Source organism: Ranitomeya imitator, chromosome 2 (assembly GCF_032444005.1).
Source record: "Ranitomeya imitator isolate aRanImi1 chromosome 2, aRanImi1.pri, whole genome shotgun sequence".
In the NCBI taxonomy this organism is placed as follows: domain Eukaryota; kingdom Metazoa; phylum Chordata; class Amphibia; order Anura; family Dendrobatidae; genus Ranitomeya; species Ranitomeya imitator.
This window is the reverse complement of record NC_091283.1, coordinates 747,098,863-747,112,888: the sequence shown is the minus strand read 5'-3', so window position 1 is coordinate 747,112,888 and position 14,026 is coordinate 747,098,863. Positions and strand designations below refer to the sequence as shown.

Below are 14,026 nucleotides of genomic sequence, written 5' to 3'. Positions count from 1 at the left end.
AGACTTCGGCATCGTTGAAACTGTCTTCAACGATGCCGAAGTCCCCGGGTAACCAGAGTAAACATCGGGTTACTAAGTGCAGGGCCGCGCTTAGTAACCCGATATTTACCCTGGTTACCATTGTAAAAGTTAAAAAAAAAACAGTAAATACTTTCATTCCGATGTCTGTCACGTCCCCCGCCATCAGCTTCCCTGCACTGACTATCAGCGCCGGCCGTAAAGCAGAGCACAGCGGTGACGTCACCGCTGTGCTCTGCTTTACGGCCGGCGCTGACACAGTCAGTGCAGGAAGCTGACGGCGGGGGACGTGACAGACATCGGAATGTGAGTATGTACTGTTTTTTTTTTTTAACTTTTACAATGGTAACCAGGGTAAATATCGGGTTACTAAGCGCGGCCCTGCACTTAGTAACCCGATGTTTACCCTGGTTACCCGGGGACTTCGGCATAGTTGAAGACAGTTTCAACGATGCCAAAGTCTTTCCCCTGATCGTTGGTCGCTGGAGAGAGCTGTCTGTGTGACAGCTCCCCAGCGACCACACAACGACTTACCAACGATCACGGCCAGGTCGTATCGCTGGTCGTGATCGTTGGTAAGTCGTTTAGTGTAACGGTACCTTAAGTCCTAATAGTACAAAGGGAGTCACATATCTGTCAAAGTTTTATTGGAAAACAAACAAAAGTTGTTGGCTGCTCCTTTAAAAGCTATTCAGAGCCGAAATGTCGCACTGTTTCTTATTGTTTCTAAGAAAAGTTGCCCCTTTCAGAGAGATTTCAAAGAACTAGCCACAAGGCTGCAATCATTTAAACATTGCTCAGCTAATGTCATATTCTATTGTGCTGTGGTCGTTAGCTGCTGCAGTTTTTTTGTAGTAATTGATGTCATTGTCTTGATTCATCGTTGAACTTTGGGGCAGCGGAGGTTGTGTCTTCTCAGTTCACATGTCTTAGCCCCATCATAAAGAATTGTGGTTGTGTACGAGAAATGATTACATACCTCCATTATTGGAGATAGAGAAGACATAGACTGTGTCCTCATAACAACAGCAGTCTACATAAGTGCCCTCACAATAGCGGCTGGCTAGAACAATATGTAGCTGTAAGGAGAGATTATTTCTCACTCAACTACATGGTACAATGTTCAATTATCTGCAAAAATTTAATGAAACTCAATGAACCTGCAGGGCATTAAAGAATCCTTCCCATGAAGTTTTTTTTTAATTAAGTCTGTGTATATAGTGTTTGTATTAATATACTCACCTAGTGTCACCTTCTCCGGTATCCAGCACCATCCTGTGCTTCTTCTCAGTTATGTCTTCTCTTCAGGCTCATGTGGTTTCTCTGTGACACTAATGGGGAATCTCTGGCCCATGAGATGACCTTTTCTCCGGCCCCTGGGCTGTCAGCTGCATTTTGACACCCGTCTTAATTTATTTTTGCTCTGCGAGTACTTGCGTGCGGTGTTCACTACTGGATATTGCGTGCATGTGCAATGAAAAATTTCATCCGGACACTAGCCAGTGCCAATGTCTGGATGTACTCAGTGGGCGAAGTTAGCGTGCATTGCTCTCCTATCCTACAGAAGAAGATAACAGTCTCATGTCATGTCTATGCTCCTGCCCCAGTGTCTCCTGTGACGTCTATACCGCAACCACAGCGTCTCCTGTGATGTCTATCCCACAACAGAAAAGAGCATGGACCGCACCTCCGAAAAATAATACATTGATCTAATGCCCCTAGACAAAAATATATATATAACTGAACATGAGGGTCTTAGTGTAGCATTCTGATCAGACTGTATGAAGCCCGCTGCCAAGTCACGGCAGACTTCTCAGTGGGCCCTAACTTTTATTGCCTTAAAGAGGCGGCATTGTGGGCTAACCACTGCTGCAGTGACAATGCCCCAGCAGGGCGGGCAGCCTGGTGCCTCAGCGCCCATGCTGCAAGACTGAGTCCCCATGACTCCAGACAGCACCGCCCCACCAGCACAAAACCACAGCAACAATGGCCGCCACACAGCACCAACAAGCATTGAAGCTCACCTTCCTCAAGTGCGCAAATGAGAGCAAAAATAGGCAGGACCCCTTTTGCAGTCTCCAGCCCCATGTCTCCTGTGATGTCTATGCACCAGCCTTATGTCTCCTTTGATGTCTATGCCACAGCATCATGTCCCCTGTGATGTCTATACCGCAGCCCCAGCATCTCCTGTGATGTCTATACTGCAGCCCCAGCATCTCCTGTGATGTATATACCGCAGGCCCAGCGTCTTCTGAAATGTCTATGTTGCAGCCCTATATCCCCTATGATGTATTTTCTGCATCCCCCAGGCTAAAAATAGTGGCCCACAGCCACCCAGAAAAGGCGCATCTATTAGCAGCTGCCGCTTGCTCTCATTGTTATTAGCAGCAGGTGTAGGCTGATGGGAGCAGTAGTTCCATCAGCCGAAGTTAGTGACTGGAGGTAAACTTTTTACCTCCGATCACAGCTGCGGGCTCACTCTGTCATTTAATAGCATGGGAACCGCGGCTGTCTGACCGGTGGTAATGATTTTACCGACGATCAGAAGCAGTGTTTGCTGTGCTGTCATGCACATGACAACGTGGCAAACACTAGATATTCGGGCCCCCCATTTAAATTAATGGGACTCGGGTTCGGGTACTGTTCTGGTACCCGAACCCAAGCTTTTTTAACTGTTCGGCCAAAACAGCCGGACCCGAACCATCCAGGGGTCCGCCCCGAACATCCAGGGGTCCGCCCATCTCTATTAAGAAGTGCACAGAATGGAGTATGGATTCAGTAGAAACTCTGTGGCTGACTAATGCATCTGTTGTTCACTCTGTACAAGCCCTCAGGCTGGAACTGTGCACACTGTGTACTTCCAAGTGGTCTTCTGAGCAATACGTGGGGGTCTCAGGATCCGAAGATCTACCAATCTGCTCAAAATTAAATAAGCTAAAACATATAAAAAAAAATGATACAAAAGTTTACTGATTCTTCAAGTACCCTTACAAAACACAGTTATAAAACAGCCCATAGCCTTTTTTGATGGTGCTGTAGCTAATACATACCTATATACCGTATTCATTATATGCAAGGATTGCTGTTCAAGCAATTCCTTTATATGTTCTGAAAAGTCACCTCAAAGGTAGAAGCATTTTTTTAACTGTTATGTATACAATTACAAATTCAGAATATATATAGTCACTGCGACTCCTCTGTCCTCATATATAAAGAATACTACTGTAGTGTTATATATACATTAGTCGCCATTTAGAGAGTACTTCCAGGAATACCTTTAGCCTGCAGCATTCCAGCAGGTCATAAGCTGCAATATTTATGCCCCTCTACATGCTCTGACCCTGGGGTTATGTAGCTGTAACATAATGGTGTTGTCATTTACAGTGGGGCAAAAAAGTATTTAGTCAGTCAGCAATAGTGCAAGTTCCACCACTTAAAAAGATGAGAGGCGTCTGTAATTTACATCATAGGTAGACCTCAACTATGGGAGACAAACTGAGAAAAAAAAATCCAGAAAATCACATTGTCTGTTTTTTTATCATTTTTTTTGCATATTATGGTGGAAAATAAGTATTTGGTCAGAAACAAACAATCAAGATTTCTGGCTCTCACAGACCTGTAACTTCTTCTTTAAGAGTCTCCTTTTTCCTCCACTCATTACCTGTAGTAATGGCACCTGTTTAAACTTGTTATCAGTATAAAAAGACACCTGTGCACACCCTCAAACAGTCTGACTCCAAACTCCACTATGGTGAAGACCAAAGAGCTGTCAAAGGACACCAGAAACAAAATTGTAGCCCTGCACCAGGCTGGGAAGACTGAATCTGCAATAGCCAACCAGCTTGGAGTGAAGAAATCAACAGTGGGAGCAATAATTAGAAAATGGAAGACATACAAGACCACTGATAATCTCCCTCGATCTGGGGCTCCACGCAAAATCCCACCCCGTGGGGTCAGAATGATCACAAGAACGTTGAGCAAAAATCCCAGAACCACGCGGGGGGACCTAGTGAATGAACTGCAGAGAGCTGGGACCAATGTAACAAGGCCTACCATAAGTAACACACTAGGCCACCATGGACTCAGATCCTGCAGTGCCAGACGTGTCCCACTGCTTAAGCCAGTACATGTCCGGGCCCGTCTGAAGTTTGCTAGAGAGCATTTGGATGATCCAGAGGAGTTTTGGGAGAATGTCCTATGGTCTGATGAAACCAAACTGGAACTGTTTGGTAGAAACACAACTTGTCGTGTTTGGAGGAAAAAGAATACTGAGTTGCATCCATCAAACACCATACCTACTGTAAAGCATGGTGGTGGAAACATCATGCTTTGGGGCTGTTTCTCTGCAAAGGGGCCAGGACGACTGATCCGGGTACATGAAAGAATGAATGGGGCAATGTATCGTGAGATTTTGAGTGCAAACCTCCTTCCATCAGCAAGGGCATTGAAGATGAAACGTGGCTGGGTCTTTCAATATGACAATGATCCAAAGCACACCGCCAGGGCAACGAAGGAGTGGCTTCGTAAGAAGCATTTCAAGGTCCTGGAGTGGTCTAGGCAGTATCCAGATCTCAACCCTATAGAAAACCTTTGGAGGGAGTTGAAAGTCCGTGTTGCCAAGCGAAAAGCCAAAAACATCACTGCTCTAGAGGAGATCTGCATGGAGGAATGGGCCAACATACCAACAACAGTGTGTGGCAACCTTGTGAAGACTTACAGAAAACGTTTGACCTCTGTCATTGCCAACAAAGGATATATTACAAAGTATTGAGATGAAATTTTGTTTCTGACCAAATACTTATTTTCCACCATTGTATGCAAATAAAATGTTAAAAAAAAACAGACAATGTGATTTTCTGGATTTTTTTTTCTCAGTTTGTCTCCCATAGTTGAGGTCTACCTATGATGTAAATTACAGATGCCTCTCATCTTTTTAAGTGGTGGAACTTGCACTATTGCTGACTGACTAAATACTTTTTTGCCCCACTGTATATTTATTCCACTGTACTAAATTGCAGCATGCTGAATCAGGATGCGAAAATAATCGCAGATGTGATCTTCCCCATAGAATAACACTGAGCCGAGTGCTATGCGATAGAACATCAGATAGCACTCGGCCGTGTTATTCGGTAGTGTGACTCCGAAAAAAACCCAAAGGTATGACCTGGGATATAAACTGGTGTGCATGCAGCATGTAAGCATACGTTCACACAGGCAACTAAACAGAAAAAAAACAAAGACTGAAACATAATGATCAAATACCCTGAAGTAAATAAATAAATAAATAAATAGCATAGTGCATGAAAATAATACATGGTACTTAGTTAACTTGTTTTTTTCTTAAAAATGTGAAAGCCATCCCGCCTTTTCATGGCGACAGTCCTAAATGTAATATTAAAAAATGTGTGACTCCGACCTTAGACGAGATCTTGGTCACCGGCGCTGTATTGATAGTATAGGTTTATTTTTACGCTCGTCCATATAACTACCTCAATTTCTGGCTTTGTTTGGTTCCTAATTGTATATTAGCGCCTGCAATACTTGTATATTATTTTGTGATTTTTGTTGCTTTTGATACATAGAACTGTGTACACTAAACCAGGGTCTTGCAGTAATTTATAAGTTGGAATAGTAATTTACCGTAATTTTACATATTGCAGCTCACAGTTATGTGTGAAAAAGTGGATCTTTAGCACACGGAGCCGTACATCTCTCTCACTGACCATGTTGTCATTTTATTGACAGACATTGTCAATGTGACCAAATATGCGCTTTTATTACGGCTGAAAATAAATCTAAAATAAATACAGTATGTCTTAAAGGGGTTGTCTCATCTCGATCTTTAGGAGTACGCTACTCCTCTGTCTCCCATCTTCCTGTTGCTGGGGGCGGTGCAGTTTTAATTGCTTGATAGTTCGGACCAGCAGCATTGTCGCTCCACTTGCCCAAATTTTGTGCTCTCTGATGCTTCAAGCAGAAGCAGCTTTGCCTCTTCAACACTGCAGGTTCACAGTGGCACTAAAGATGAAGTGATCCGGCCAGGCTAAGAGCAGCGCTTACAAGCTGTATAACAAAGTGTCTGTAAGCACTGTGTTCTCTGCCTAGGGGACCACTCACCACTGATATTAGTGGTGGCAGGTAACCTAGGCAATGATCAGTAAATAACAAAGTCAATTCAACAGTTGCCTGCTTTTACGAGCAGTTTATAATCTGAAAAAAGCGCTGCCATGAAGTTTTTCTCTAATTTGTGTATATATGTATGTACTGTAGTGTCAGTGCATTGATAGTCACTTATCGCTGTATTCTCCGGTATTCAGTGCCAATCTGCTCCTCTTCTCATTGACGCCACCATTCTAAAATCTATCTGGTTCACTGTACGCGTGAGTCAGAAGTCTCTTTTACACGTAAGTCTATGGGGCCTCCTTCTGATGCTCCATACATTTACATTGTAAAAGCCACCACCGGATGACGCAGAGCACAGTGTGACCCAGAAAGTCTAAAGAGCTGTGATGTCACTCAGAAGAGGAGTGGATCGGCGCTACATGCCGATGAAGGTGGTAGGTGGGTATATTAACACATATTATACACCATACACATACTGTATGCACAGATTTAATTGAAAAAACTGCATGGAAGGGCTTCTTTAATAATGAAATATAATCTACTATGGGGGCCATTGATGCATTAAAATACAATATATTCCTTTTGTTTCCCTCATGTAGAAAAATCCATAGTGTGAAGAACACATTTCGAACCTTAGCGTTCTCACTCATGGTATAGAGATAAATGTGTGCACAGCTCGATGTAGTGGTGCCGAGGTAGGTTCCCAAACCTTAATAATATATATAAAGAAAAACCTGGCAATCAACTTATATGTATGCAAGCGTTTTTTTTATTCCGAAGTACAGTAATAGTACAACGTTTTGGTCACAAACAACGACCTTCATCAGTTACGAACTGTGAGTGGTAGTGAGTATCTATGCCCGATAGGCAGATAGAAATATTTGCTATTGATATCCCTTTCATGGAAGACATAGGTTAAACGACACTGTTTCTAGTGCAGCCCCGTGGTGATGCTGCAGACGCGGAGTCCACCCATGCGTGCCCCGCAACCTTTGTCCCTCTTTCGCTTCTTCAAAAGTTGGGAGTATGTGAGTATTGTGCTCAATCTTCATATTGACCCTATGCCTTTAAGTTACTGTATTTATATTTATGCTGACCACTTAATATGTGCATTATGATTGTCAGACCTGTGATCACATGAGTATATTGGTAGGTCTGCAAACCAGTCAAGTGTGTAAGATTGGAGCATGGTCATGTTTTCCTTAAAGGGAATCTGTCACCTACTTTTTCGTATATAAGCTGCGGCCACCGTCATCAGGGGCATATCTACAGCATTCTGTAATGGTGTAGATAAGCCCCCAATGTAACCTGAAAGATAAGAAAAACAGGTTATGTTATACTCACCCAGGGCGGTCTGGTCCGATGGGCGTCGCAAGTCCGGGTCCGGTGCCTCCTATCTTCATGCAGTGACGTCCTCTTTCTTGCTTCCTGTCGCGGCTCCTGCGCAGATGTACTTTATCTGCCCTGTTGAGGGCAGAGTAAAGTATTGCAGTGCGCAGGCGCCAGGAAAGGTCAAAGAAGCCCAGCGCCTGCGCACTGCAGTACTTTGCTCTGCCCTCAACAGGGCAGACAAAGTACGCCTGCGCAGGAGCCGCAACAGGAAGCAAAGAAGAGGACATCATTGCATGAAGATGGGAGGCACCGGACCCGGATCTGCGACGCCCATCGGACCAGACCACCCTGGGTGAGTATAATATAACCTGTTTTTCTTATCTTTCAGGTTACATCGGGGGCTTATCTACAGCATTACAGAATGCTGTAGATAAGTTCCTGATGGCGATGGCCAAAGCTTATATGCGAAAAAGAAGGTGACAGATTCCCTTTAAGTGTCTTCATCTGGAAACTTGTCGGTTACGGAGGTGTCTACATATCTTTGAGTATGTTTACACTGAGTTTTTTTTTAGGTGTTTTTGGAGCAGAAACTGAGCAGTAACTCTACATATGCTCCTATAAAACTCAAAACTCCTTAAAGACTTGAAGAAACATTTTCTGCACATGTTCTGTGTGAAACATCAGCAAAAAGACTCAGTGTGCACATACCCTACCTTGCCATCTTCCTGCCAGACGCCAAGACCTGATCCCTCCTACAGACTGCGCTTGTGTATCACAAAAGTGCTAGGTTCTCCAGAGCGAGGGATGATCAATGTAGTCACTCTCCTCTGTACATGAAAATGACATTGTGAAAAAAGACATTAGCTTTTAACAAGATAAGCTGATTCAGCTATGATCTAAGATGCAATTCAATTAAGATACTTACCGTAAATAAATCAGAGACAAACTCTTTCCCGTATTGTAGTAGGACAGTCTGACCTTGTGTAATGTGTCTCCTGCCTACTGCTCTGATGGGTGTACAGTAGGTCCTTATTCATGTATTTGCACCATTTGTTTTGTGCATTTTTACTCTAAATCAAATATGTATCATCTTATCTGCTGTACAACACGTGTATTTAAATTTTGCTCCAGAATATAAAGCCATATGCACTATACACATTAGTATGCACATGTGTGCTGAAAAGTGAACATGGTTTGCTGCTTAGCCAGGACTTAGACATATTTTTCTGCACTAAAAACCATAGTGGTAGCAAAAACATGCATTTTAAGTTGCAGTTTTACTAGCGTTTTTCACGCATTCATTTTAATAGGTGAAAAGCTCTGCAAAAACACTGAAAGAATCGACATACTGTGTCTTTTAAAAAACACAGCATTTGTTCAAAATATGCCCAGGGAAAAAATCCAGCATGTGCATGAGATTTCAGAAATCTCAATGATAATACTGGAAATGTAAAACGTTGTGCATTTTTCACACCAAAAAAGCTGCATAAAATATACAGCAAAAACACCCTAGGGTATGATCACAATGATTTTTTTTAGGAGGCAGAAGCTGAGTGGAAACTGAGCAAAAACTATCCAAATCCTCTAAATCTCAAAACTCTGAACACAAAGCAAGGGTTTTAGTCACATTTGCAGGCCCTTTCCTGGGCCAAGCATCTTAAGCATGCCACTTCTTTTATCCGCTTCAGGGTTTCTATACACTAAAGTGGTTAAGATAAATGATTTGTGATGATCACAAGTGCTTGTTACTTGAGTTTGCCTAGGGTGCTCGGTACACAGCGAGTATCGCAGGTGCTCGAGTCACATATTCGAGTCCCCGCGCCCTCATGTTTTGTGGCTGTTAGACAGATACAACATGCGGGGATTTCCCGTGTATGTCAGGCAATCCCCACGTGTTGTGGCTGTCTAACAGCTGCAAAATATGAGGGCGTGGGGACTCGAACATGTTACTCGAGCATTCGCAATACTCGGTGTGTCCCGAGCACCCTAGACAAACTCCAGTAACAGGAATTTGAGCTCATGACTGGAAGTGACATAAGCCGAAACGTGCACCGAAGTGTCATTTTGATATTGCTGTGTTTTATGTACATTTTATGGGGCACTTTTTCTGTGCTTTTTCATGTGGTTTCCAAGCAGAATATGACCTGAAAAGACTCCATTTACACATAGCCTAAGGTGAAAAAAGTGGGTGATAAATACAGAAGTGGTGACGTTTTCTATTATGCTTTTCCTCTGACTGTTTCTCTCCTGACAAATATTGAGGTAAAAAAAACGCAAATACTCAACATGTTCACGTGTCCTTAAATGGTTTTCAAGAGTTGTGAAATAGTTTTTTTTCATGTAGCTTTGTTTCAGCTTTTTGGATTTATTGTGCATAGTTTAGAGGTTATGATGAACTGTTGTTATATTAGTTCTTTGGGAAGTTTTTGAAACAGATCATCTTCAAGATCCTCAGAAACCTCTGCAGAAAATGCCTTTCATTTTTTTTTTCTAAAGGATATATACTCACATAATCTTTTTGTATAGTTTTTTAAGCAGAAACCGCTTCACTGGCAGTTTTGCAGTCGTTCTTGCAGTGGCTCTGCTGTAGATGTCTTTTCACTCTTACCATGAAGTATAGAGAACAGGCAACTTCCGAGCAGAAGCGGCCTACATAATTAGCATGTCACTTTTTTTAACCACTTCAAGGCTTCCTGAAGCACTTAAAAGAAGTGCCATGAAATAGAATATGTGCGCAGCAATGTTGTTTTGACAGTGCTGTGCAGTATATTTATTTTACAGTGCACTATTTTAGGCTGAATCTGGGAAAAAGACGTTCTGTTCTCATACCCTAAATTAGACGTCATAAGAACAATGACAAAATCCTCCAAATAAAACACCGGCTGCCAAAATTGGGGGTCACCTGAGTTTAAAAGACGTTATGTGCACATACCCTAAAAAAAGGAGTGTTTCTTCTTTAAAAAGTCATTGTTTTTTTAACTCCTCATAAAACTCCAAGTGAACATATCCTCAGACTGCTGCTTCCGAGTATTTACCTGCTTATTTTAATGTGGCTTTATCTATCACTTGTTACCTTAGCAGGACAGTATTTCTTTGTGAAGCCCATTATAGAGTTTTGTTCTTTTGTGCCTGATTTCCACTTTTTTTTATTGAGCAGTGAGTTATCAGTATTACACTAAAAAGTTTTGTCTTTTCACCTTTGACCCCCAAACTTATTCTTTTAGATTTTGGGTTTTATTAAATTGTAAATTAGCCTAGTTTTGCCTAAAATATCATGTTTGATAATTAGGCTTCTATTCCATTTTTGTTTCCTAGAGTCATACATAACATTTTTGGAATATTTATGCAATTTAGTAACATAATAGTGTAGGGTTCACTAAAGGTGATGCCATCCTGGAGTGCAGTAGGCTGGTCTATATATTATCTGCATTTTAGGCACCTTTTGCCTAAGGCTGTGATTACGCCTGAGATAATGTCATATTAGTTTGATGTAAATGCAAAAGGCCACATTACCTCCCAAGTTGTAATGGCTTACAGAAAATGTGTATTTCTGCAGGAATAGGTCATGTTTCCTTGTTGGTGCTACACTTTAACTAATAAAATTATACCAGGTAATGGGCGCAATGTATAAAGCATGTCATAGCACAATATGGCTCACATTCTGTAAGCTAGAATTCATATATCGCGTGACTGATTGGTTATGAATTTATGTACATGGAGTAAGTGTATGTACCATTCCTAATTGACATTAATTTAACTGGAATATTTTCTCTATTTTGCAAATTCCTAGGATATCGTAAATTCCCTCCAAAGCCAGAAGCACCTGCTGCCTACAGGTAAGAACATGACTCTGCCCTGAGTCACAGCTAACATTTCACAACTGCGTCTGCTCTTACAGTTTATTCTTTACCCTTTTATAATTGTGTAACCTTTGTTAAAGAAGCAACCCCATGTATGTATATATATATATATATATATATATATATATATATATATATATATATATATATATATATATATATATATATATATATATATATATATATATATAGATCTCCTTCTCTACTCCCCTCTTATCTCCTCTTCCCACAATCGTATACAAGATTTCTTTCGTGCATCCCCCCTACTCTGGAACTCTCTACCACAACATATCAGACTCACCTACCAGCGAAACCTTCAAAAAGAACCTGAAGACCTATCTCTTCTGGCAAGCCTACAACCTGCAGTCACCACCGATTGACCAAGCCACTGCACGACCAGCTCTATCCTCACCTACTGTATTCTCACCCATCCCTTGTAGATTGTGAGCCCTCGCGGGCAGGGTCCTCTCTCCTCCTGTACCAGTTGTGACTTGTGTTGGTCAAGATTATTGTACTTGTTTTATTATGTATACCCCTCCTCACATGTAAAGTGCCATGGAATAAATGGCACTATAATAATAAATAATAATAATAATATATATATATATACAAATATATATATATATATATATATATATATATATATATATATATATATATACTCAAAAGAAGAGGCAGCACTCCATTTCTTCAGTGAAAATGTGGGAGATTTAATCAACCCACTTTACTGGGCGACGTTTCAGCTCCATCTGAGCCTTTATCAAGCAGTGGGTAACCATACTTAGTGTCTATTTATATATATATTTATGGGTTGAAACACCTACAACCCCAATGCTGTATATAATCCCCAAAATACATAAAACGCTGGATAACCCACCGGGGCACCCCATAATTTCGGGGGTGGGCTCAATATTCAATAAAATGGGTATATTTTTGGACAAAATTTTCAACCCCATTGTGAAACAAGGTAAATCGGATATAAAATACACAACTGATTTTTTAAGGAAATTGGAAGCGGTAGAACTGGATGGAGAGGTGATTATGGCGTCGTTTGACGTAATCTCTCTTTACACTTCTATTGACCACGAGAGAGGTCTAAATGCGATAAAAGAAAAATTGGATTCAGCTGGGTATACAGTGGAGGGCAATGTATTTGTCTTAAGGCAGAGCGGTGACATCACTGAGAAGAGGAGCAGAACGGCGCTGGATCCCAAAGAATACAGTGGTAGGTGAGTATATTAATACACTCACACTACATTACATGCAAATACACATATGCAAATTGCCTCTTCAGAGAGGAAGAGAACATGAACTCTATAGTGTCACCTTTTGGAAGCAGCGATCCTACAAGTCACTATCAACCCCTTAACGGGCCTTGAAATGTGACCTAGGATAAAAACCTAATCCAAATCTCAATTTGCAGATACGGTGTTCCGGGCTATTGCCCCTCATCAGTGTAAAGTATGAGGACTGATTTGGCTAGGTGAGAGGCTTCCAACAGTTGGCACTATAGAGTTTAAGTCCTCGTCCTCTCTGAAGAGGCAATTTGCATATTACATTTCCCAGAGGAGCATTGCACAGTGAATAAGCCTCCTTCCCTTAGCCACACGGTATGTCACTCTCCACAAGGAGAAACATCTCTTAGACCTCTGTCTAGAGCCTTTCACATAGCCAAATCACTTCTCATACTTTGCACTGATGAGGGGCAACACCCCGAAACACTGTGTCTCAAAATTGAGATTCTGATTTGGCTTTTATCCTAAGTCACATTTCAAGGCCTGTTAAAGCCTTGATAATGACTTGTAGGATCGCTGCTTCCAACAGGTGGCGCTGTAGAGTTCAAGTCCTCTTCCTCTCTGTAGAAGCAATTTGCATATTAAATTTTCCTGAGAAGCATTGTACTGTGAATAAGCCTCCTTACGTTGGCATGCCAGAGCTGTTAAGTTGCTTTTCGGAAGGAGAACCGTTACCCGTTATGCAAATATACACACATTTAATAAAAAAAATATAGATGGGAGTGCTTCCTTAACTTTTGTATTATATTGCGTCTGAAGAATGAGACAAATTTGGTTTGCAAAATACAATGAAAATAAAACTCCACACAATAGTCATGTATTTTCACTCAGAATGGTGCAGAACTGGAGCTGAATTTTTTAACCATATTGAGTTTGCATATCTAATAAAATTCTATGCTATAAAATATATGCATATATAGTGGGGATGCACGCTCTCTAGAAGGCTTTAAGCCTTAGGTAGCCTTGACACGTGCAATGCGGATTTGGTCCAAAAACGTGCAGTTTTTACTACTTTCCACAGGTTGCACAGTACTAAAACATAATTAGAAACCTAAATCCCCAGTCTTGTCCAGTCGTTAACTGAACAGAACAGACCCTGACTACTCCTACACGGCTGAGCTAGCCCCAGCTCGGTCAAACAAAACAGCCACTGTGCATAGTACCACTTATACTGGCTGTTCTCTGCACATGGCCTGTGGAGTCTCTTCTCAGAGAGGGATTGTGGCCTATATATATGCCACATTTGGTGGAGATTGGTCCAGTATTTTGGCCATTAGTAAATAATAGTCTAATAATATATATTAAGTGATTTTCTCTTGTCTATTACTTATTAATGGCCAACAGACTGGATCAATCTTCATCAAATTTAGCACACAGATTAATCAGGGGCTTCAGAAG

At 41.5% G+C, this 14,026-nt stretch overlaps 1 protein-coding gene across 1 annotated transcript in view; it reads left to right on the top strand.

Moving 5' to 3' along the window:
* Nucleotides 1–14,026, top strand: part of LOC138665626 (neurotrypsin-like) — a 98,074-nt gene that overhangs the window by 12,410 nt on the left and 71,638 nt on the right. The window contains exon 2 of the mRNA XM_069753276.1: nucleotides 11,264–11,309. Within this exon, the coding sequence (XP_069609377.1) occupies nucleotides 11,264–11,309 (46 nt within the window). The remainder of the gene's footprint in view (nucleotides 1–11,263; nucleotides 11,310–14,026) is intronic.